The 25,098-nt window shown below is 30.7% G+C and overlaps 2 protein-coding genes and 1 pseudogene across 6 annotated transcripts; 2 read left to right on the top strand and 1 right to left on the bottom strand.

The window, feature by feature from the left end:
- The first annotated feature begins 3,862 nt into the window (after window positions 1–3,862).
- Window positions 3,863–5,023, top strand: LOC131620165 (peroxisomal acyl-coenzyme A oxidase 1-like; annotated as a pseudogene).
- A 7,534-nt stretch (window positions 5,024–12,557) lies between these two features.
- On the top strand, window positions 12,558–17,050 carry LOC131616777 (transcription factor MYB33-like). Of its 5 annotated transcripts, XM_058888219.1 has the most exons (5): window positions 12,559–12,713; window positions 12,909–12,966; window positions 13,779–14,152; window positions 15,028–16,000; window positions 16,467–17,050. In XM_058888219.1, the coding sequence occupies exons 3-5, from the start codon at window positions 13,793–13,795 to the stop codon at window positions 16,772–16,774; spliced, it is 1,641 nt and encodes a 546-aa protein (XP_058744202.1). In that variant the 5' UTR covers window positions 12,559–12,713; window positions 12,909–12,966; window positions 13,779–13,792; the 3' UTR covers window positions 16,775–17,050. The 5 variants fall into 5 exon arrangements, with proteins under 5 accessions (XP_058744204.1, XP_058744202.1, XP_058744203.1 ...); XM_058888221.1 differs by having other exon boundaries at window positions 12,558–14,152; window positions 16,467–16,705; window positions 16,851–17,050; XM_058888220.1 differs by lacking the exon at window positions 12,909–12,966.
- Window positions 17,051–21,376: 4,326 nt separating this feature from the next.
- LOC131618526 (PTI1-like tyrosine-protein kinase 1) lies at window positions 21,377–24,638 on the bottom strand. Its single transcript, XM_058889731.1, has 8 exons — window positions 24,404–24,638; window positions 24,155–24,270; window positions 23,861–23,955; window positions 23,022–23,767; window positions 22,636–22,784; window positions 22,326–22,541; window positions 22,033–22,182; window positions 21,377–21,832 (listed from the first exon to the last, which is right to left on the bottom strand). Exons 1-8 carry the CDS (start codon window positions 24,570–24,572, stop codon window positions 21,572–21,574), a joined length of 1,902 nt encoding a protein of 633 aa, XP_058745714.1. The 5' UTR covers window positions 24,573–24,638; the 3' UTR covers window positions 21,377–21,571.
- Window positions 24,639–25,098: the final 460 nt, after the last annotated feature.

Genomic DNA, 25,098 nt, shown 5'->3' with positions numbered 1-25,098 from the left:
CCAAATGAGCGGTATTTTTAGTCCAAATTTTACTTTTTCTAACCAACTTGCACTTTTAGTTTGAAGTCAATGATAATAACTTTGATTTGTGTACAAATTTTAAAAATATCTGGCTTCATGGTTGATGTAGACCGAAATGTAACTAAAAAAATGCATTTTTTTTAAATTGAAAACACTATTTCGTGTACGGTGTTTCTCTCCCCCCAATAACCAATTTGTCTGTCTTACAAACCATACCATAACACGCACGCAATGTGTATTCTCTCTCATCAGTACCAACTCTTTCTATTCCTCTCTCTGCATTCTTGACTCCTGAAATCATCCCTCAACTTTCTTCTTCTTCAACTTCTGTTAATCTCACAAAACTTCTTCAAATATTCAAGCAGATCTATAATTTTTGGCAATATTTGAAGTTTTTTTATTTTGTTTGATTTATTTATTGATTTTTAGGTTCCTTTTTCATTATTTTTATGCACAACTTTTCTGATTTTATTGTTTTAGGATTCTCATCATGCTGCACATTAATTTTAGATGTACAGAAATGATATCGTTTTCAAATCTGCATTTTAAATTTTGCAATTATACATATTTGGTTTAACATTTTTAACTTTTGCAAATTTTGGTCAAAGAACATAGTTTAAAAAAGCGATGAATCAAAGCACCTTGAATGAATAATACATTTTTGTTTGTTGAGAAAAATGTCTCTATAAATTTTATTTTTATGCTTCATATATTGAAGTTTTTGTTTTTTTGTCTTTCATTTTATTATTCAGATCTAGAAAAGATGATGGAAGGGCATGAAAATCCAAGAACTACAAAATGGATAAGGAATAAGAATACTTTTATAATTTGAGTAAAGAGATTTATATGATTTACATCAAACTCGGGTAAATTTCTTTCAACCATACTCTGAGTGTTACTGTTTTTTATCGTTACATTGTCCCTTTCAAAAGCTTCCTTTATGAATGGCAAGGAGAGAAGTGGCATCCAATTAGTCAATAATAAAATGGTAATGTACCACAATATTTTTGGAAGAAAATAATCTATTTTTTAGTGAGTACTTCTTATTTCGAAAATTTTTTAATTTGTTAATATTGGCCGAATTTAGTCTTGCTAAAAAAATTGACTGGTTTGATTTTAATCTTGCTGAATTTAATTTGTGAATATCGAACGTTTTTATTTTCTGGTTTTTTTTCCTGGGAAACCATTAAGTTATGAAAAATAAAAGTCACATTTGTCAAAATTATTTGTCCCAAAATAAGTGTTACTTTTAGTTTCAAATATAATTTTAATTTTTAGCTTCAAATTGTACCCTCTAATTAATACTTTTTGTTTACTATTTCTCTCACATTACATTAATGATGATAATAATACACCAATAACAAATAAGGATAATTTGGTAAAATTATCATTCTCTCTTTCATTTATTACGGTTTCTTAATCTGTGTGAAAGTATCAACTATGACACTTATTTTGGGACGGATGAGGTAAATTTTATTGCCCTTTATGTTACTATGTTATGATGCAACATTTTCAGATTGTATTAAATATTGTTAATGATAATCTTTATGTTAGTTTCTGAATATAGATTACATGAATTTAATTTGTTTTTTTATTCTTTTTACAATTCAATAATAGTTATTTAGTTTTTTTAAAAATTTATAATATTTATATGAAATTTCATTTTCTATTTTAAAAATATACAATATTATATAAAATTAAAAATAAATTATAAAACATAATATTGAAAATAATTTAGTATCATTTATCAATTATTTAAAATAAATATGTAGAATGGAGTATGACATTCTTACTTATCCAAGCAACTTTAAATGAGTGTAAGAACTTATGATTTTCAGAATTTTTTTTTAGAAATGGTGAAATTAACTTTTCCCTTTATATCTTCTTCTTTTATTTTATATATATATATATATATATATATATATATATATATATATATATATATATATATATATATATATATATATATATATATATATATATATATATATATATATATATACTTAAATCTGTCAAAAAATGTGTATATTTATAATAAAACAAATATAAGCATCTTGAAAAAAAAAACAAATATATGTATATTTATTTTTATAATTAATAATAATAAAAATAATAAATATTATTACTTATTAATATCATTTTTTATATTTTATACGATTTTATTTAATTTAAATTATATACTGATATATATTAGTGAAATATGGAATCTTTGACTTTTATGAAAATAAAACTAATTAAACATATAATATTTTTTCTATGAGGCATGTGATTTAAAATATGTCAAAATTTTAGTTGTTACTATTTGTTTGTCTTCTTATAATATTTTAAACAACTCTTCAATAAATCATTCAAAATTATATATTTATTTCGTGTTTTGATTTAATAATAGTGATTAAAATATGTAAAGGACCAGTGGATCACCAAGCAAGCCGTAATTGAGAGTTGCATCTAAATTATTTAAAAAATTACCTGTAAAATAATTTCACTTAAATTTAAATTGTGTGCACTTTTTTATACCAATTATATCTTTCTTTCACAATTTTTTGAGATTTTTTTTTGATGAAAGGTGGGCAAAGCCCCCACAAAATATATTAAACCAAAAAGGAGATACAGGCAACAGAGAAACTGGGGACCGAACCAAAACCCCTTAATGAGTAAATCTATAATTGGGAAGACCACATAGGCGCCAAACCATTTGGCTAACCTAATGTGGGTGACACATTGGCGCCAAACCATCTAGCGCATACACCTGATTTTTGTACCAATGCGCCAATTTATTTGGCGCATACTTCAGGGGGTCCTACAAAACCTAAACACTTAGGTAAATTTTCTGAAAAATTTGTTTTTTTGGTCATTTTTTTAAACCTTGTTATTTAAATTTTTTTCGTCTAATAGAATTAAATACGTCAATAATATAATAGGAAGAAATGAATATATTATACACCAATCAAAGATAAACATTAAACAAAATTAATTATGATAATTTTACGTCTTAAAAAAATGAATTTTTTAACTATCACAATTTTATTTTTAATGTCTCTTAAAATATTCTTAATAAAACACACGGAAAAACTGTGTTTATTTTATAAATTGATAAAAATGTACATCTCTTATAAATAATGCGTCATTTATCTATTTTATAAATGGATATAAGAAATCTTATGTTATAAAAATACACTAATAAAAATTTAATTTACAATATAAGAAAATCATATATTTTTCAACATTGAATCTACATCCGCCACGTGACTTGCTGCAAGAAGAGAATTTCCTCCTTCAACTTTGAGCCTGGTGCCTCCACGTCACTACTGATTGCTCCTCTTCCAAATTTCCATATGTTATACATTTCCTCCCTCCACCTTCCAGTATACAGCGGTTATACAACCTTTTGTTTTCAGCTGCTCCGCTCTCAGTGATCACTCTCCAAAACTGTTTTACCTTTCTCCCACGAACTGCTTCCTCTTTCTTCTTTCTCTCAACTTTCTTCAGATCTTCCTTTGCAAGATAATTTATCCACCATATCGTAAAATCATTATATCGTTTCACTATCAATTTCTATTTCTCTTCTCTCAGAAGAATATGGTTTCAATGAGAGGTAACAGTGGTGGTGGATCTTTCCCTGCCTCTAACAACAACAACACCGCGAAAAGACCTTCTTCATCTTCCGATGATAAACCTCCTTCTCTTTCCCCTAAGCGCCAGAAGGTTTTTTTCCATCTTTCTCAATCTTTAACATTTTCTTCTCCCACTCTTTCTCTCTCACTTTTCCTCGATTCGATTTTCTGATTAGTTATATTTTTCTCAGCCTGACAATGGTGTTGCTGCTTCATCAGAGAAATCCATATCGATATCTCTGACGGAGAATTCCAAGGATTTGCGTACTCCTGAACCTCCCACCGATCCAGCAGAATGTGCTCCCATCGATGCTCAGATCGATGAACCGGTCACCGCTGATGATGATAAAATCGATGCAACACCGCCGATCGCTGGCGGTGCGTCTTCACCACTCACACTTTTTGGAAAGGTTATTTTCCCTGAAATGCAGGTTATTATATTTTGTTTACCATTAATTTTTTGTTTATGTCACCTATTTGTTTGTGGGATAACTAACCGAATGAGTATTTCTCAGTTGGGATCTAGAAAAAAACCTGTTGGTACCACAACTTATTTGGCTCGAGTGGAACAATTGTTGCAATATCAATCTGATGTTACAAGAGGTATAATGAAATTGCAATCTTTTGATATCTTAGTAAAAATGGTTTCTTTTAATATCAGTAAGCACACATGTGTCCTTTGATTTGTGATTTATACTGATGTTTTATTCCTTTCAGTTGAGGATTGGTTGAAGCCTAATGTAGTGATTGAAGCATTTCAAGCTAAGGCTGCCAGGATGAATGTTGTTGTTGCTCAAAATCTCAGCAAGTTCACTAATCCTGAAGAGGGTAAATGATTCAATATATCATATATTATTTGAATCACAAGCTATATTTACCAGTCATGTTTTGCAACTTTTTATATTTTTCGTTAGTATAGGCATGTGCTGATTTATCAATATAATTTGTGCGACATGTCCGATATTATTGTTATTTGCTAATGGTTTTTCTCACTGTAGGTTTTCAAGAACTTCCGGCTGACTTAGTTGAGACAACATCTGCTCACTACCAGTTAATTGTTATTTCCAAGTAAGTTTCTACTGAATTTACATGTCATTGCTTATAGTTAATGTGTTGTTGATTTTTACTCTCGCGAGCTTCATGTTCTCTATATTTAGTCCACTGGGAGACAACCATAGTAAAATTAGTCCAAAAATAGGTAGCCACATTTGAGAGATATCTGAATGTTATACATTTAAGTTGATCAAAACCTTGTGCTCTTTAGATTTATAGAGAAGTTGCAGCAAGGTATACCTGAAAAAGGAGTAAAATAGCAATTACAAGTCCTTTGCAACATATATGCTTTATTTCTTCTTCATAAGTCCTTTTTCCATGTTTCCGTTTTATAGAAAATTGACTCATAATATAATTCATATTTAATTTATCTCAAGTAAAAAAAATTATTTTTTGTGAGAGAAATCTTTATAATATGATAAACTTTATTGCAAAAAATCATGGAAAAAATGACGTTTAGGCCATTAGAATTACGTGTTTGAATTAGTTAGGAATTAGCTGCATATTTGCTACGGTTTCTAGGTTTTTGTATGATGCTCATGTTAGCGACGGATTTTGCAACGGAATATCTGTCGCTATAAATAAAATATAATATGGGGACAAAATTCCACGTAGCATCCATGTTAGCATCTTTGCCACGCTGGTATTGCAAATTGTAAAATATATCTGATATATAAATAACATAAACAAGGGTCAAGTGGCCAACTGGTATGTCAAGTTGTCAAGGAAGCAAAGTAACCAGGATTTAAAGCCTGACTGAAGTAAAAATTTTAGAATAGGTAAGATAGGAAACCAAAAAGGGTATTTAGCCTAGTGGTCATATTAGTTTGCAAATCTTTATAATAATGGGATTTTATATAAAAGACCTAATCGTTTTTCTCAATTCCATTCTCTTATTTTTCTTGTTTTTGTTTTGGAATCAGATAAAATAAAATAAAACCCTCCTCTTTATTATTATTAATTATTATTATTATTATTATTATTATTATTATTATTATTGTTGTTGTTGTTGTTGTTATTATTATTATTACTATTATTATTATTACTATTATTACTATTATTATTATTAGTATTATTATTATTATTATTTAAATCCGCACATAAGAACTTTGTTAAATTACAATCCTCGTGGAGATGATCTTTTTAATTATTACTTCAATATTATCGGTACACTTACCAAAAGGTCATCAATAGCAAAGTTGTTTAGTTATAAGTTAGCCTAAAATTTTCATTTTCTTGTATTAGGAGGTTCGTGGGCACGTCCTTCTAAAAGCTCTCAAGTTTAGTGAATACTATCAACAATAATTATTGGAGATATGAGTAGGTCATTTTTAGGACAAACATGTATAATTCTATGGTGTTCTTCTCTTTTCCTTACCTCTTTATTTTCACTAATTTTCTTTCCTTTTGGTTTCCCACTACTTATCTATTTATATATTACAAAATATTTTAAAAATTTTGATTTTACAAATAATTTTATTTTGAACCAAAGTTTTTCAAACCTCCAAAATTCACCCCCCTTTTGTGTATAAAGTCACATGTCCAAAAGCTTTCAGATCACCCTTATCTTTAATTAGTTACCTCAATATCTCCTGCCCTTTGGTGAGATTTTCCTAAGAAATAATGAGTTTGGACTTTGAAGTGAGAAAGACACGAGAAGGGGAGTGAATTATGTTGAATTTTTCTTCTCTCTCTTCTGAAGATCCGTTATCAGATTCTGGTTCAAAATCTGATACTGAGTCTGATTGATAGCAGCGGAATAAGATTGAACAAAAGTAAAGAATGGAGCAAGACAACACACAAAAAATTTATCATGGTTCCTCCTACAAATCAGGAGTAGTCCAGCCCCCTTGCACTTCCAAGAGATTTCTATTATAACTGAATCTGATTACAAGTTGCTCAAGCACACAAGAAAGAGACTTACAATGCCCAAACACACAAATAAATGACTTAAATGCTCAAGCACACAGGCAAGAGACTTCTGATTGCTCAAGCACACAAGCAAGAAACTTTACAAATGTTCAAACATACAGGCAAGAGACTTCATAAATGCTAAAGCACACAAGTAAGAAATCTCTAACAATCTATCTAACAAATAACTAATAGTGATAGAGTGATAGTTACACTTAATGAGAGGTGTAAGTAGATTGCAACACATAAAAATCAAAGACTTAAGAACATCTAAGAATAAACAATCATAAGAAGTGCTAAGTTAGTTTGTACTATTTGTTTTGACAGAGTAACTTATCTTTTTCTTGTCAAGCCGCAGTGTTGTGTGTTTCTCTAAATCTTCATCTCCTTTTATATAGTTCCATGAAAGAGTCATTGGAGAGATCTTCAATCATAAGAGAGACGTTGTAGAGAAGCATCAACAGATTCGTTGCAAATTTTTCTCAAATGGATAATTCTGTTGCAAACTCATTTGAACTTCCTTTGCCACAAAAGGAATTATCAATTGCAAACATTCAGGCTTCTGTAACTTCCTACTGAGTTATCAAGTGGACAAAACATGACAAATTAACCTCACAGTCTGATAGCGATGTGTTAGGACTTCCTTGGTTCTTGAGCTTTGACTAGGTTTAGGTTTTGGTCCTTCAGGGTCTAAGTATTGGCTTCTGATACTTCCGACTTTGAATCTTTAGAGACTGGCTTATTCGAAGTCTGGAGACATCAGATTCTGATCATCTTGATCATAAGTTGATTCTTCAGAATCTGATTTTCAAAATTTGCCTGTTAAAAAGCTTCTCTTTCAATGTTTATTGTAGTTTTCAGAACTGACTTTCAATTAGTACATTGATCTTTATACCTACACACTTGAACAAATATTAGTTTACCCCCTTTTTCTGATGACAAACACAAATATTTAAGAACAAGGTTTATTGATTTAATTAACATTCTGACTTCAAGGTCTGAGGTTTGTAAGCTCCCCCTGAGTCTGATAGTCCTAAGGGCGTGGATTGTAAGCTTCCCCTAAGTCTTAGCCAGGTTAATTAAATTTTTCAATGAAGCACAGTAAAGCAAATATTCATAATAAGCATAAAAAAAATTTAAATCAATCACGTTCAAATGCTTAAATATTTATCCTTCTTCTCCCTTTTTTCTCATCAACAAAAAGATTAAAAAGAACAGAAAAGAGTATGAAAAACAAAACTATGTATGGGATTTAAGTAATTATGCATAAAACCAAAATCTTATATTTTTCAATCCCTTAAACTTTGACTAGATATGTTGAGATAACTTCTACACTTCTAGAGACGATCAAACAATGTCCTTTCAACTTTCGTGTATTAGAAATAACATAAATTAAGGTAGGAGCTACAAGCTAGGAATCCTCACTACTACAAAAAACACCTTCGATGATACTATATTAACATAGCCATATATCCACCGTAGTCATATCACATTATCTATGCAATTTTTTTATCAAGAAACTTTTAATCACTGATCATATAAAGAACCGTTGTCATATAAGTTGGGTGACAAGCTTCGAATCCCATAATCAACATTTTTCCATTTTTACAGTAAAAATAAGCGCGCGTCCCTCAAATTTTTTTATTCAATTGTGGTTATAAGTTTCCTATATCACTAAGTTGAAGCTCGCAATCATTGTGAAATTTCCCCCCACAAAATTAAAACATACCAGGTGCTTTATTCCGTTCATAAAACAAAGGGGTGCCCTAGCGAATGAGATGACATCGATGGTGAAATCTTCACCATCCTCTTCGAAAATCTTATATGGAAGCGGAATCTTCACCATCCTATTCGAATATCATTTTTGGCGTGTCACCTCTCTCTCTCTCTCTCTCTCTCTCTCTCTCTCTCTCTCTGACGCCGCTTATGAATGTTTAGGGTTACCGCATCTGTTTATATTCTTATGAATGTATATTGTTCATGTTTTAGATTTTATAACATTCACATTTCCTTTATTTTAGTTTTGTTGCAACTGTGTTTTAGTTTTATTATGATTTTGTAGCATATAACCATATGATGAAAGCTGATAGATTATTGTGTATGAGAAAGGAGTTCTTGGATTCCTAGTTGAAAACATAGGATGAAAGTAGCATATAACCATATGATAAAAACCCTAGATTTGTGTGTACGTCAAAATAAGTTGATAGAATATTAGTTGTAAGTTTAAGCTGATAGATAAGAAACGTTTATAGAATTCCTTCAATACAAATTTAATTAAATAAACCTTAAGATGAAAACTTACAAAAAGGTCAATCATTTTTTTATTAATCATATCTAAATGCTCTGGCTGAGAGAAAATTTGACCAAGTATAGTCTACTTCATCATCATCATAAGAATCAATAATGACTGGCATTTTCACCATTCTTCTTCTTGATCTCCTCTTCTTGATAGCTCTCACGGGTCTCAAAGGTTATTGGACCTCTTATTCATTCTAAGTAGGGTTTTGCACAAGAGCTCTGGCCTCTACAGCCACATCAACTTCTGTTCTCTCAGAATTGTTGGAAGTTTTTTAATTTTTATTAGTATTATAAAATGATGACGCGACATTTAATGAATTCAAATTCTAAACAATTATAACAAAACTTTTTTATAAACTTTATACTTAACGTCCATAATAAAAATAATTTACCTAAAATCTTGTCTATCAAAATCTGTCACTCTTCATTTAATTTACACATAAATTTCTTATTTTTTATTCTTAAGATTCCCAAGTTTTTTCCAGTTCTACAAAGTTAAAATTTCCATGTTTTTTTACAGAAAAACTTACAAGTTATTTTCTTTGTTTGAAGAAATTACAAGCAGGGCTGACAAAAACATTGTTTAGATAAGGCATTTAAATATTTATAGATAATTTATTTATTTATTTTATTCTAATTTTTAATGTTAATTATAACTAAAATAAAATTTGACTTTTTTAAATTCTTTTTATTTTTTAATTAAAGACCAACCTTTAAAATTAGAATTTAGAACACTACCTACAAATTATTTTAGAGGGACTGCTATCAAATATTAATTAGAATATATATATTTTTTATGTTAATTACATAGATAAATAACTAATTTTGATATTGTTGATATTATTTATAATTTAAATAGATGATATTTTTTTAATTATTTTTATTAAAAGTCTACTTTTACTATTTATCCGATGCTTTTAAAATGTCACGACTGACCCTGCTTACAAGTTAAATATACACAAAATAATGGCTTTTGTAAACCTTGAATTTTATTTACGTACATACATGTGAAAGAAGAAAAGAGATTCTTAGGGTGGTGGTGATACTCAAATAAATCAAATAAACAGCGTGTGAAGTTGAAGCTGCTCATACACATTCACACCCAGTGCAGCCTAACCCATACTGGTTGAATGAAACAAGTACACACAAAAACTCATGTGCATTTCCAATTTGCATGTGCTTCCCATCCCCTCACTGGACCCTACACCACTAGTACTATTTTCTTAAGGTTCATGCTAACTTGCAGGCACACAAATAAAAAGTTTGTGTTAACAAAACTAAAAAATTAGACTTAATTGTAATTTTGGTGTCCCTATTTTATTTTTTAAATTTATTTTGGTCTTTACATTTTTAAAATTACGATTTTGGTCTCCTCTTTTGAGTTTTTTTGTTGAAAAATAAACAAAAACAGAGACTAATTTTGCAAAAATAAAATAAAATAGGAAGACGAAAATTGTACAAAAAATTTAAAAAGAGAACTAAAATAGTAATTTTTAAAATAGAGGATCAAGATCATGAAAAATACAAAATGGAAGGACTAAAGTTGCCAAAAAATTATATATAATTTTTTAAATAAAATTAATGTTCAATTTCAAGCACAAAATTTTAGTTTAACTTGATGATATGGCATGAAATCAATGTTTTAAAAATTGAACCGGAAAATGAACCGACAAAACGTGTGGGTCAATGCTCCATCGGTTAGACCGTGGATGAACCGCATATTGAATTTAAACTTAAAAATCAAATAAATATATTATTAAACATCCTAATAAATTATTTTATATCATAATTTATAAAATAAAATTCTCAAACAAATATAATTAACAATCTTACAAAAGAAAAAGAAGAAGAATGCAATGTAAGGCCCAATGAGAAATCAGAAAACAAATTAAGCCCTAATTGTTATATATTTTTCTTAACTTCTTAACCCAGACAATGTGATTCATCACTAGTACAATAACCTCATTTCTCCAAATTTGGGTTCTTCGTAAGCATAATTTTTCTTATCTCTTTCAAGATCAACATTACTTATCCTATGTCTACAAACACTACATTATTTTTTCTCCTTCTATTTGCATTTACAGTGTCTCATGTTTTCCAATTTTATTTTTTATCTTCCATCTATAATCAATTTTTTAGATCTTAACTAAACATAAAAATTAACTTTGATTTTTCAGAACCATCTAATTTAGTAAAATCGATCTCAATTCTGCGATTATTTATTTTTTTGCGGTTGAAATAGTTTTATTCCAGTTTAATAGATCTAACAATTTGTTGGTCTAAAACGAACCGAATTAGACTATAATTCAAGATTTAACAAGTTCAATCCGATTTTTAAAACATTACATGAAATAGAATAAATAAAGTGATAACTAATAAAATTTTATTATTCATATTTGTAAATAATAGATGAAATAAAATGAATATGATAAAATCCATTCCACTTTATGCCATCTAATTTTATGTTTTTTTCATCCAATTTAATTTATATGTAATAAAATAAAATATTTAAATAATTTTATTTCACTCATTTCACTTTAATCAATTCATTATCTAAAAAGTCCGTTATATTCCATCAATCCAAATACATTCTTAATTCTTAACTTATATATTAAAGTTAACTAGTTAGCAACTTAGTATTACTTTATTTTAAATATAAATTATTGATTTTTAAATTTTGAATTAATAAAATTCGAATAATTTGAAAAAGCAATTGCATATTAAAAATATTCAATTAAAAACAGAGCAGAGCTTGGTAAGAGTTCTGTACAAACTAATCTAATTTATAAATTATTGATTCATGAACTTGGAACTTAAAACCTAGAGAGAAATACAATCCAAATATGTTTTTCTAGTAACTTAAATCAAACATTCAAATGTGTTTTTTAAAAATTAATTTAAAATCATAAACATATAAAATCATAAATAAATTTGATACTTAATGATATATTTGCAAGTTTTATATATTCCAAGATTATAATAATACTTCCTAGTACATTAGAATTCAAAAATACTCATATTAAATTATCAATACTAGTGCTACTCATTTATTATATTATTGTTTGTACTTTACTTCTTAATGTAGTTCTGTCCAAAAACATTAAAACACCACACACCAACTTCCTTGATCTGCTTATCAAAAAAAAAAAAAAAATTCTCTTGATCCCATTTCTAACCCTAACCCTAACACCGTCACTTCAAACTTAGACCTTATTCTTCGGTGACAATTTTGCCCCCATTTTCCTAAAACACCGTAATTAAATTAAAATGCAAAATTCTCTCCGACTCTTTCTCAAAAGCGCACTTCAATAGCCAAAAATTAAGGAAAAAAAAGTACAACTAACATAGATTATATTATATTCCTTTTTCAGTTATTAACCTATTCAAATTGCATTCACCAACGTGTCCGTTTTTTTCGTTAATTAAAAAAACCAAGTCATCACCAATAACAATAATTTAAAAATTGATTCGGTCAAAGAAATTGATTTTAAATGAAGTAGTAATAAAATCTTAATAAAAAATCCACACATTAATATCATGTGTTTTATTAAAGAGTACACAAAAACATTGATTGAAACATAAAAAAGAAGTGCATGTGTTAGTAGTACTATACTCACATTCTATTTTCACGCGCCTACTTCTTCTCTTCACTTCCTCTCTTTTCGCTTTTTCCCTTTCTTTTTTATTTTCTTTTTTCTTTTCTCTCTTCACACAACAAATGCAAAACCCTCTCTCTCTTTTTCTCTTTTCTGTAGAGATGAAAGTGCTGTGAATTTTCTTCCATGTTTCGTTCTCTCTTCTCTCTCATTCTCTACGGTTCGTAGCTTCATTCAATTTCACTTTTTCTTCTTCGAATTTAGCTTCAATTCTGAGAGTTCACACTTTCTAAATTAGGGTTATCACTGATTTTGATTTTCAATTTTTAACCTAGTTTTACTATACTGGTTTATATCATTTTTCAATTTTTTTTACTTTTAATTTTCGGAACAAGATTTTCACTGTTTCTTTCAGTTTCTTAGCTCAATTCAGCTTTGGATTACAATTCTCCTAAACGAGGTCGTTTTGGGAGGTATGGTTTGTAGTGTTGTTCGTTGTTTCTCATTCTTGTTTTCATGGAATTTTGGATTTATTGACATTAATTTAGTTAATTAATTACTATTTACTGATTACTAATCATTATGATCATAGCTTTTATCTTTATTGTTGTTTCTCAAAATTAAGACACTGGGAAATCCTCTTTGTTTATGTTAAATGTTACTATTGATATTGTAATGTGATAAATGTGTATTGTATTTCGTTGACCGGGTTTAGGGTTTTTTGGTGTGATGAAAAAGAGTTGAAATATGTGTTATGTGTTTTAGGGTATGGATATTGTGTTTTTCTTTTTCATGTGAAATAATCATGTGTGTTATGTATTTTATAGGGTATGGATATTGTGTTTTTCTTTTTCATGTGAAATAATCATGTGTTAACAATGTGTATTTATTTGAGTCTCTATTGGGTAAGCATAATTAGTTTGATTGTACTTTACTCCAATATAATGCTTTGTTCTATTTTGGGTTAGGGAAATCTTGCTTTCATGGTCCTGATCAGGCATCACAAATTTCCCAAGATTAAAGTTTTGCCTAATTAGAAAATTTTCCAATGAAATTTATGCTTTTTGTTTTGTTTATTGGTTAATTTGGTGCTTTTGGTGATTTTTGTTTCCACTTAAGTCATCATTTATTATTGTTCTATTTCTCTAAGAAAATGAAATATCCAAAAGTGAAAGAGTAAACTTTGTGGCTGTGAATGGATATTTAGAACTTTTTCTGGTTTTATTTTATGTGTTTTCTTTTTATACTTAGGATTTTGTATGTGGTTGTGATATGCTTTGGATAGGAACCGTATAATATATGATGAAACGGATGAAAAAGGAGATTCCGGATGACATGCTCCATGATGATCAGATTGGTTTGCAGTTGAATGATGAGGATAATGGCAGAAGTGCCTGTGGAGTTGTTCTGAAGAAAGGGCCATGGACAAGTGTTGAAGATGATATATTGGTCAAGTATGTCAACAAGAACGGAGAGGGGAATTGGAATGCCGTTCAGAAGCAGACAGGCCTGTTGCGTTGTGGAAAAAGTTGTCGATTGCGATGGGCCAATCACCTAAGGCCACATTTAAAGAAAGGGGCATTTACTGAGGAAGAGGAGCGGTTGATTTGTGAGCTTCATTCAAAAATGGGAAACAGATGGGCACGCATGGCAGTGCATGTAAGCATATTGTGTATTGTTTTTCTTTTCTTACATATTTAGCTCTAGTTTTTTCCCCTTCATTTTCCAATAGCGATGTCATTGTTATGTCTTCCTTGCACATTTTTACATCTAATAACTTCTTTTTTAACTTCTCTGAAATTATGGAACACTCTTGTTAGATTTGTGCATAAAATAAAGAACATTAACTAAATAGTGTATGGCATGGGATATACTTGCAGGCGTTAAGATTACGTAGAGATCCACACTAACAAATGTGGTAGAATACAGTTCACTTGTCTTTTGTTAGATTCCTAATGCATAATGTCACCCATTATATATAAGTATTTAATTCTACAATATTTTTTCTGTCACATTTACGGAATGAAGACCTTTACAGCATTCAATTTTCTGTGTTTGCTAATGATTTGTTTTGGCATGTAGAACTCTTGTCGCAGTTAAGGTTAGTTGTAAATTTATACAGTAGTTAGTAGAAAACGTCATGCCACTTGTTTGTTTAATTTATAAAGCTGTGTGCATAACATTCTGTTTAACATTATGATATTGTGCTTCTAATTATTTGCTTGCCTTAATAGAAAAAAACCTATTGTATTGATTATAAAGCATATTCAGTGGCTAATGGATTGGTGTAATGTCAGAATATATAGTGGTATCAGTTATATATGATGTATGTATATAGAATTTTGAATTAGAACATCATGTATGTATGTATGTATGTATGTATGTACTTTAGATTAAAACTTTTCAGGAATGATGATCATGCATTCCACAGGATTTTATAAATTGTGCCAGTCAGTATTTTCTTCATTTTTATTTTCAATATTTTGTGCTCAATATCTTTATTCATTATAGTGATTTATTTTCTTGGCTTGTAGTTACCTGGTCGTACAGACAATGAGATAAAAAACTATTGGAACACTCGGATCAAGAGGCGTACCCGAGCTGGCTTGCCACTTTATCCTCCTGGTGTATATCAAGCGGCTCTTAATAACCAAAGCACCAGTAGAATTAACGGTGGTAATAAAGTGCATTCTGATTTCTTGCATAAAAGGAGTTTTAGTATGCATGATGCAATGTTTGACTGCCTGAAGGATACCCAGGGAATCTCACCTTATTCGCCTGATATTTCTGATTATGGCAATATGCAAAATGGTTTTGATTCTTCTCAGTACTGCAGTTTTGTGTCATCGACATCATCTAACCCTAAACGTTTTCGAGAGTCACCAATACCGTTTCTTGATTTTGGTTGTATTGACAGAAGCGATGTTTATCCATTTGAACATATTCAGGATGATGCTTTTGATAAGTTGACACAATCATTTGGAGTGCAATCACCTCTTGATCCTGGTTTCTTCTCAAACAGCTTAATGTGTTACAGCCATTCACTTAAAAATGGCAATTTCTCTACTTCTATGCCTTTTGAGGCTGTGAAGTCGGAGCTCCCTTCACTCCAATATCCGAAAATTGATTTAGGTAGCCGGGGTACATCTCCCTCACACCCACTACTTGACTCAATTGATGATTTTATCAAGTCTCCTACACCAATTAGTACACTGGAGTCAGATTGTTCTTCTCCACAAAATAGTGGCCTGCTGCAATCTGTACTTCATCAGCGGAAGACTCCGAGCAGTTCAAAAAACCAATATTATGACAGAAGTTCATATTCATCTGCTGCAACTCCCTGTGAAAGAGATGACCTGTCAGCATGGAGCATGTATGAGCAAGAATGGAAAGACTATGCTGACCCTGTATCTCCATCTGGTGTATCTTCAATATTGAATGATTGCCCTGCTGTTGTTGCCAACATAAATTCAATGGATGAACAGCCACCTGTTCAGACCGACAATGGTAAGTGCCTTTCAGTGTATGATATGATGGATGGTCATTCATTGCAAATATTCACATACTCATACCTTGTTTGTATATGTCTTTGTCACAATCTGAAAATTGTTCATTATCTTGGAAATTTCCTGTTCCATTGCGTAGTTTGTTGTTTAATAAAGTGCCAAATTTTAAAATAATTGTAGAAAGTTGAAACGCTCTATAGAAAAAGGCTTAATGAACCCTTTTTTAATTCACAAAGCATAGAAGTCTTCATGCAGTGTAAACATGTTTACTCGACTCATGGCTGATAATAGTTTAAGAAAGCAGTCTTGTCAAAATAAGTTAATTTAAGAAGTCACTAAATTTTATTTTTTATGATGATCAGAATATTCCGAACAAACTACACAATGGAACAGGAACATTGTGAAATCAATATTATGAAAATCTATCCATATGGTTTTCCTATTAATTCCTTAAAATTCATGTGCAGGCAACATTGTGAAATCAGAGTATGTTGATCATGTGTGGTCCCCTGACAGTTCTTATATCAAGTCTCTGTTGAACAATAGTCAGCCAGATTTTGTGCTTGATTCAGGTTGGTATGAGCCGTGTTCTGGGCATGGCAATAACCAAGCCGTTGCCACTGATGCTACATTGATGTTTCAGGAAGATCAATTAGCCACCGACTATAAACATATGACCGCTGCTGGAACTTCTAACCCAAGTCAGGTATGGGAGTTAAGTTCTTTTGGATGGAACAACATGCCTGCTGTCTGTCAAGTATCTGATCTTGGTTAAGAAAACATCCAAGATGTGTGATTTGAAACTGCTGTACTAATTGCATTTGTGTTGGTTTTCTTAACTTGGTCGTCAGGTGTTAATATCTTTACGTGTGTTGATTTGAACCGAGAAATATTTTACGTGTGATTTTTTAGTACTGAACAATTGTTAAGTGACTTTTGCTGTGATGTGGCTTTGTAATTTTTGTGTTTCATGACTGTACCTCTATGAATCTATTGCTGACTTGCGATTAATTTGTGTACCTCTATTAATCTTTTGCAGACTTGCGATTAATTTGTGTATAACAACATTGCATTAATTTATGTAGAACAACATTGCATTTGAAATAGTATGTAGCTGGATGGATTGAGAATGGCTTGCAATATTTTGCTTGTTTTCGTTTGATATGATTTTGTAGTTTGATATGATTTATGTAGTTTGTATGATTAGGGCTAAGAAATTCTTGACATGTCTAACCTTTTTCAAGTTTCATTAATTTTTATTGATGGGTTATGATGACATGTGACCTTGAAACGCTTGTTGAAAAAGACAATTTTTAAACTGTAAAGATATTGAATTTTCAATACAATATTTTAGTATCTGATATTTTAACAAATGTTAAAATGACACATGTTAGTATAAGAATTGAAAAGAGAGAAATTACTTTAATTAAATTGATATAGTAATTTTGCACAACTGACTTGAAGGAAATTTGAATTCCGTTTCTTAAGATTATAAATCAAACTTTTCCTACTGAGTAGATACCTGATGGACAATTTTATTTCTATTGGATTATGTCTAACTAGCTAAATTTCAGATTGTAACCTGCAGTGCCTTCAATTATTTATCGATTTAATCATACATTGATACATATAGTTGACACCACCTAGTAATTTGAATAAAATCGGTAGTTCCCAAATCAGTATCCTGACTATGCTAATGACGGCATTAGAAACAGTAGTACATATCTTACCTATTGTCCTGTAGAATGCCTGAAAATTTTAGCTGGAGTGGAGACTGTTTTGGAAGCTAATGTTGCTCATTTATCCTTCTTCAAGTCCAATCAAAGGCCGCTTATGTTTATTTATTTGATCATGTCTGACCATTCTTCAAATAAGTTTGCAACTCCCATGGGTGGACGTACCTTAAGGCATAATGTTTTAAAAATTGCACATATTATCAAATTGATGAAATTGCATGATTAAATCAGATTAAATCGGATAATTTAGTTGAATAACTTATATAACTCAATTGAATAAATAAGTTTTTATAAAAATCTATAAAGTTATTAAACCGGTCTATTTAAATAATCCGATCTTTAAAAAATTCACGATATCTTACCAAATTTAAATTCAGTTTTTTTTGGACCAAATTAAATTCAAATTCTATAAATTTTTTTTTTTATAAATGATCAAAATGTCATTTTGTTTGAAAAAAAAAGCATTTAATCCATCGGTTTTTTAAATCATTGGTTTTACCAGCATTGGTCGATTTTGGCCAGCTTTCATTGGTTTAATAATTTATTCTATTTAGCAATCAATTCAGACGAATGATCCTTCTGATTCTTAGTTCGACTAAATCTAGTCTACTTTTTAAAATACTGTCACCACCTCTCAAGTTTCTCTGTCCCTTTATATTTATTAATCCCTAGTAGACGATTTTCATTATAAATATATTCTTTAAACAATATTATTTCTTATTTTCAATATAATTTAATTCATATTTAGCCACCTCAATATATAATATAATGTATGGGTCCTCCCCTGGTAACTCCATATTCAGGCTACTTCAACTTTTATATGATTAAGTGATAATTTGTAGTAAAATAATTATTGTGTAAAAAACTCAACCGAATTAGGTATTTTTACGGATGCATGCCAACTATAGAATCATTTTTTTTTACATATTTTCAAATCTTATGATTTTATTCAAGGCCGACACAATCAAACAGGATGCCCCATTCTAATTTAAAAAATATATCCAAATTTAAAAAAATTATAATTATAATAATTAAAAATCATACCTCAAAAATATAATTATATGTTAATAAAAAAAGTTAATTATATTTATTTTGACTTTGATCTATTTTTTTTTATGTATTGTGTTTTTACTATAGAAATTTTTAATTTATTGGATTTTTTTAATAATATATTTTTTTTGACAAAATTTTTAATAATATTTTTAATATTTATTAACATTAATGTAATTTTTTTTGGATATTTTAAGATATAGGGGGCCTCTAAATTTTAGGACCCCGTGTTGTAGAGTCTGCTGCTCCTGCACAGGATCAAACCTGATTTTATTGAGCCGTACTGACAATTGAGTGATTTACTGTATTTATTGTGAATTTACATCAAACTTCATGTATTGTCCAGGCTAATCGTCTTAAAGTAGGGGCTAGAACTAGAAGTAGATCAAACAATGATTTATGTTATTGAGAAGCTTCCCCACCAACAAATGTGAGAATTAGAAATTTTCTTGGTCATGTTAGTAGAAACATGTTCTCTCCTATTTGTGAGCAGCTGTTGTCATCTATCAGAAAAGTAATATTTAACAACAATAATTACGCCAGTTGTTCCAGAGTCAACAAGTTTGACCATCTAAAAAGGTCAGAAGAAAGGGATCAAGAATATCTATGCCCCATTGTGAGAAGGGCCATGGTGACATTAATATGCATTACTAAGACGAGAGAGCATTGTGAGCATCTTCGTGCTTTTGACATAATCCACATGAGAAGCACAATGGATCAAGCAAGCCACGACGCTTAAAAAAGTTATCTCGTAAGGATCATATCTTAGAGGAGTAGCCAAGAAAGAACCACCACTTTAGTGACGACTTAACTACACCATATAACGAGTAGAGTCTGATCCAAGGGCAATATATATCGATGCAACAAAAAAATATCATCTTTCCCATGCCACCGACACTAGGAATGGCAACGAGGCGAGACAAAGATGAGTTTAAGCATTACCAGCCCCGTCCGCATCCCTGTACCTACCCTGCCCCCGCCTTTAGTCGGGGGTAACAAATGACCACCTGCTTCTAATGGGGAACAGGTTTCCGCGCCCCCGCCTGCAGAAAGTGTAATTTTGTTTTAAAATGTATATATTTTTTCATAGAAACAAAAATCAATAATTAAACTAAATATTTGATTATTTTAATAACAATAATAATATTTGGTCATTTTTATTTAATCTATACTTTTAAGAAAATGATTAATAATTCTAACAAATTTGTTATCTTAATATTAAGAAAAATAAATGGATAGTAAAATTATTAAAAATAAAGATATTAAAATAATTTTAATAGACGGGAACGAGGGTGGGTGTAGGGAGGTACTAACATCCCACACTTTCGCCCCCGTAATTAAAAATTGGATTTTCTCCGCATCCTTCCATGCCCTCAATTAAATTGGTTTTTCTATGTTAGATTTGGGACAAAGGCGGGTGGGAGCGGATTTTTTTGCTATGTGTAACCAACACCAATAACTTCTCTCTAGAGAGAAAATTGTCACTTGAATTAACAAAAGAATGTTTCTAAAAGGGATCTCCTCCACTAAAAATACCAAACTATGTACTCTCCTCCCAACTATCAATCTCACTCACCTTTCATGTATTGATTAAAGATAGGATGAAATCTAAGGAAGCCAACTCTCGGAGGGATTTGCCCCATCCACGGGTCTTCCCCAACAGAGATGAAGTTTTGAAGATTTGAACTTTAAGATCTAGCAAAAGATCTTCAAGCTGTGAATTGAAGCCGTGAATTTGAAGTTATGATGTTGTGACGTCAATTAAAAATTTAAAAATTCCTTGGATTGTTGTCTTTTTAGCCAATTTTTTTATATAAAAGAGAGTTCTCCTTATTTCAAAATATACCAATTTTATAAATAAATCACTCTGTTTTGTCACTCCTTCTATTTCTTTTATAAGTCGTTTTCATTACAATTAGCATTAATAGTGTTGAGAGAGTGAACAATTTCATCTGAGAGTTGTGTTAATGTTGTGCTACAAGTTAAAATTACCCACAATATCGTAGTCATCAATAACCTTTTAAATATTGACAGTAAAGCAGTCGTTAAATTGTGAGCAAATGTGAAAATCATAAAAAAGTTGTTTAAATTGGTGATTATTTGCTTCATTTTGAGTAAATTTTTGTAATCATAGTTGCCGTTTTTGTAGAAAAGCAATAACAAAGTTGAGATCACATTGCCGAGTCTGGTTAGTGGCACTATCAAGTCCTAGAAAACAAGAGCGACGCTAACCCGGCGCAACAACATGATCTCAACTCTCTGACTTTTTTTTATATGAAAACAACAACTCAAGCAATAAAATTTCACTCAAAATGAACCAAACTATTGAGTTGACCAATTTATTAGTATTATTTTCTTCCTCATTATTTTATTTTAGTAACAACCAGTTCCTTCATTCTTTCTCTAAAATTTAAGAAATTGAGAAGTTATATTGGATTAGTCTTCAACAAAGCTATTATGTTATTATGTTGATTTACACTACCAAATTAGCAAATCTAAAACAAATATGAATAACTTTCCACACTCTCAAAATATCTACATTGGGAATAAGGAATTAAAAAGTTACATTAAGAAAAAAGTATTGAGAGAGTTATTATATATCAATATTTGATATTGAACTATAAAATTAGTAAAAATAGGAAGCAACATTATTTAAATAATACTAAAGAGAAGATGAAGACTATGGTCACTGTTTTCTTTTTAGGAGTACTCAAAATAAGAAAATATTAGTATAAATAACATTTAACCCTTATTCTCCTTATTTCATTAAATCATCACAATGAGACTCATTCAGCCATGTGAACACATGTGCTTGATGTACTACTCCATGAAGTGCTTCCTAATGGAGGAGATGGTGGAGGTCGTAAGTTAACTGTGCTGCACCCTACACAGACAATTCCATCTTCTTCATCTTCTGATTCTGGTGAGACATCTGACATAGGAGATTCTGACATGTCATAAGATGAATCAGACCGTGCTGGAGAACAGTCTCTTAGTACCATGCTACATGTGCTGCCTTCTACTATATGAGTTAATGCACTAACAACCTGCGCTCATATATTTTTTTCAAATTATTACAGGTGTCAACATGTCTCTGTGTATAATGTATGTGTCTCTGTGTCCGTGATTTTATAGGTTATTATGGTTTAAAAATGAAGTAATTTTGTTGTTTACATAGAAAATCATTGATATTATAGTCTAATGTATGTGTCTCTGTGTCCGTGTTTTTATAGGAGTATATACTTACTGTATCCATTGGTAATCGCTTATGAGGATCCCTGGTGAGACATTTTTCTGCTAATCGAATCATCCAAAAGAGCTGATGGCAATCATAGGTATCCATCATCCTTTCATCAATTAGATCCGGATAGTTCCTTTCCTTTAGCAATGGCCTAGCCTGAAAAAAATTAATCAAAATATGACACTTATTTGCTACGTAATACAGACACTTCAGATCGAAGACATGTCTGAGTTCTGATAGACTCCTCCGACACATATGATGTGATTACATGAAAAATGTTGTTTGACAAAGATTGTTACCCATCCCACAAGACTTTTGTGTCCAATCTTTTTGTCTGTGGTCCTCATTCCTGTTATAAGCTGAAGAAGCACCACCCCGAAAGAATACACATCTGATTTGGTTGATACTTTACCAGATTCCGCATATTCTGGTGCCATATATCCTAAAGTTCCAACAACGTCTGTAGAGTATACCGAGTCCATTTGTTCCGTTCGAGCCAGACCAAAATCTCCCAGCTGATAAATAAATAGAATAAGCAATCAAATGATTATTAAGTCTCTAGTATTTCAAAGTTCGATAAATAGTATCATAATCTGCATAATGCATTACCATTGCTTCGTAATCATGCGTGACAAGAATGTTACTTGGTCTCACATCTCTATGTATTATATTATTCTCATGCAAATACAATAAGCCTTTCGCTGCTCCAATCGCTACTTTGATCCTGTCGGGCCAAGTAAGAGGCTTTCTCGAGTGTTCTGCATGAATTTGAAATGTAGAGAGAGTTAGAGTTAGTCATAGAATTTAATTGCTATATACTATCAATGTCTAATCGTTTTACACATGCACGGAGTCAAATGTGTTTGAACGCATCTGTAAAACTTATTTCACACTGACAATGCGTACCAGTTAAACTTTTAGTCATATTAAGAGATTCATGACACAAATTTTCATTCATTTAAAGTATCTATTTTCGAAGATGATTTTTCTCTTACCCGATAAATGTTGATCAAGCGAGCCATTGCAAACAAATTCATATACTAGAAATCTGTTATTTCCCTCGGAACAAGATCCTAGCAGCATGACCACATTTTCATGTATTGCTTTGCTTAATGCATTAACTTCTGATTTGAATTCCTTCTCTCCTTGAAGACTTGCAAACTTATGCTTCTTAACAGCAATCTTGAGTCCTTGCATCTTCCCCCAATAAACAGAACCAAATCCACCTTCTGATAAATAATTCTTCGGCGAAAAACCATGTGTTGCTTCATGCAGCTCCACATATGTGAATTCTTTCATCAACTCAAATTTCGGCCTTTTGTTCTCACACACTTTGCAGACAGAATTCTTGAACTTTTCGACTATTTGATACGTTTTATGGTTTCTGATATGTTCAAATTCTGTCTCCTTAGGATACATTTCAAGAACATTATCTGGAATCGGTAATAGGCAATAGCCTCTCGCCATATCTAGATCTTTATCTTCGGGCGTTTGTTTTGTTTGACAATGAAGTTGATGACAGCCGGTTTTCGTCAGATCAGAGCTTGATCTGGAACGGAAAACCGCGTTTGTCATGCTCCACAAATTCGGTGAGAATTCAGGAACTGAATTGTCATAACCTGTATAAGAAAACTTTGTTTTCCTTGGCCCTCTCAAGTGCTTAATGGAGTTACCACTTTTCATTATCAGCAAAGCACAAGAGAGACTCTCCATGAAATCCTTCTTATACTTCTTCATGTCTCTGCAAATATGTTGATAACTTTTCTCATTTTGATTGATCGTTAAATTAATTTTGAAATTATATAAAATAAATGTTTGAAAGAGATGGACTAACCTATCAAGTATAACCGATGTTGCTTTCAAACGGACGGCAGCGTTTATAGCGTGCTCCGGTAACTTTCCCGGAAGCACTTCTATCGAGAATTGAATCTGATTAATTTCGTTCACGAAAAAGATTCCATTAGTCTATAAAAGATATAACAACAACAACCAAGTTTTATCTTTCCAGATGAGGTCGGTTACATGAATCAGATTAGATAATATTCTATCATATATGTCAAATTTCTTGTAAAAGTTTTGAACAAATTGAATAAGATGATCTAGTTGCAAGTTACTATCAAATTCAAACCTTGTGTTTTTCACACTGCTCAGAAATTTTCCTGATGGATGGATGATTATGCAGTTTTTCTTTCTTCTTAGCAACCTCTTCCTCAACAATATTTTGATCAGTACCGAATATTGCACCTGAAGAAATTTCAAAAAAAGGGTAATTCTCTATATGATTGTTAAGTTTTTTTTCTTCTGATATCATGGAATGATAACAGAAACCACAAAAATGAAGTATAAAGAAGGAAAATAACTAGGCTTAAGAACGTACGAAATCGGGCACTAGTTGGACTATTTACATGGCGAAGAATTGCAACAAGTGTAAGAGTGTCTCCATGATCAAGTGAAAAGCCATTAATAGCCCATTTAAGTGCTTTTGTACTTAAGTCACTAGATGCATGGTGGATCACCACAACTCTCTGTGATTCATCAGACATCATCAATAATATGTTGCTTTAATGTTCAACAGTTCATTTTTTTTTTTCACTAGTAAAAATAGATTTGTTTCTTCCTTTCTCTCTATTGTGTAAGTTGATGTTTTTGATTGGTTTATATTCATGTAAATTGGGTGAAGTGAGGGTATCCAAAAGGGACAGCTATATAGCTATATGAAGATTCACAAGAATATGGATAATAAATTCCAGAATAAGAAATGTATAGGACAAGTTTGAAACAAGAGACAAAAATAAGGATTAAGAAAATATGAAAAAACTTTCAGAATCTTTTATTAACTGTCGGTTTTAAATTGCACTTATATTGCATGGCGGATGTTGCGATTATGGTCAATACATATGCTGCAATGTATATTGCGATTATTGCAGCGCAAATATTTATCGATAGATATTTGAAATACATATTTGAAAATACTTAAAGTTAAGACTTTTTGTTATATTTAAAGAAGATTGGAATTTGTGATTTTAAAATTTTAGTTTTTTTTATGTTTTATTCTACTTTTAAATATGCACC

Source organism: Vicia villosa, linkage group LG7 (genome assembly GCF_029867415.1).
Source record: "Vicia villosa cultivar HV-30 ecotype Madison, WI linkage group LG7, Vvil1.0, whole genome shotgun sequence".
NCBI lineage: Eukaryota > Viridiplantae > Streptophyta > Magnoliopsida > Fabales > Fabaceae > Vicia > Vicia villosa.
This window is presented reverse-complemented; position numbering and strand designations above follow the sequence as displayed.

What these genes read in the sequence shown, in the direction of transcription:
- LOC131616777 (XM_058888220.1), top strand. Translation starts at nt 13,793, where the DNA reads ATGATGAAACGGATGAAAAAGGAGATTCCGGATGACATGCTCCATGAT. An exon ending in GGGCACGCATGGCAGTGCAT is followed by an intron (nt 14,153 to 15,027) that starts GTAAGCATATTG and finishes CTTGGCTTGTAG; the next exon opens with TTACCTGGTCGTACAGACAA. An exon ending in ACCTGTTCAGACCGACAATG is followed by an intron (nt 16,001 to 16,466) that starts GTAAGTGCCTTT and finishes ATTCATGTGCAG; the next exon opens with GCAACATTGTGAAATCAGAG.
- LOC131618526 (XM_058889731.1), bottom strand. Translation starts at nt 24,572, where the DNA reads ATGATGTCTGATGAATCACAGAGAGTTGTGGTGATCCACCATGCATCT. An exon ending in ACATCGGTTATACTTGATAG is followed by an intron (nt 23,768 to 23,860) that starts GTTAGTCCATCT and finishes ACATATTTGCAG; the next exon opens with AGACATGAAGAAGTATAAGA. An exon ending in ACAAAAGTCTTGTGGGATGG is followed by an intron (nt 22,183 to 22,325) that starts GTAACAATCTTT and finishes AATTTTTTTCAG; the next exon opens with GCTAGGCCATTGCTAAAGGA.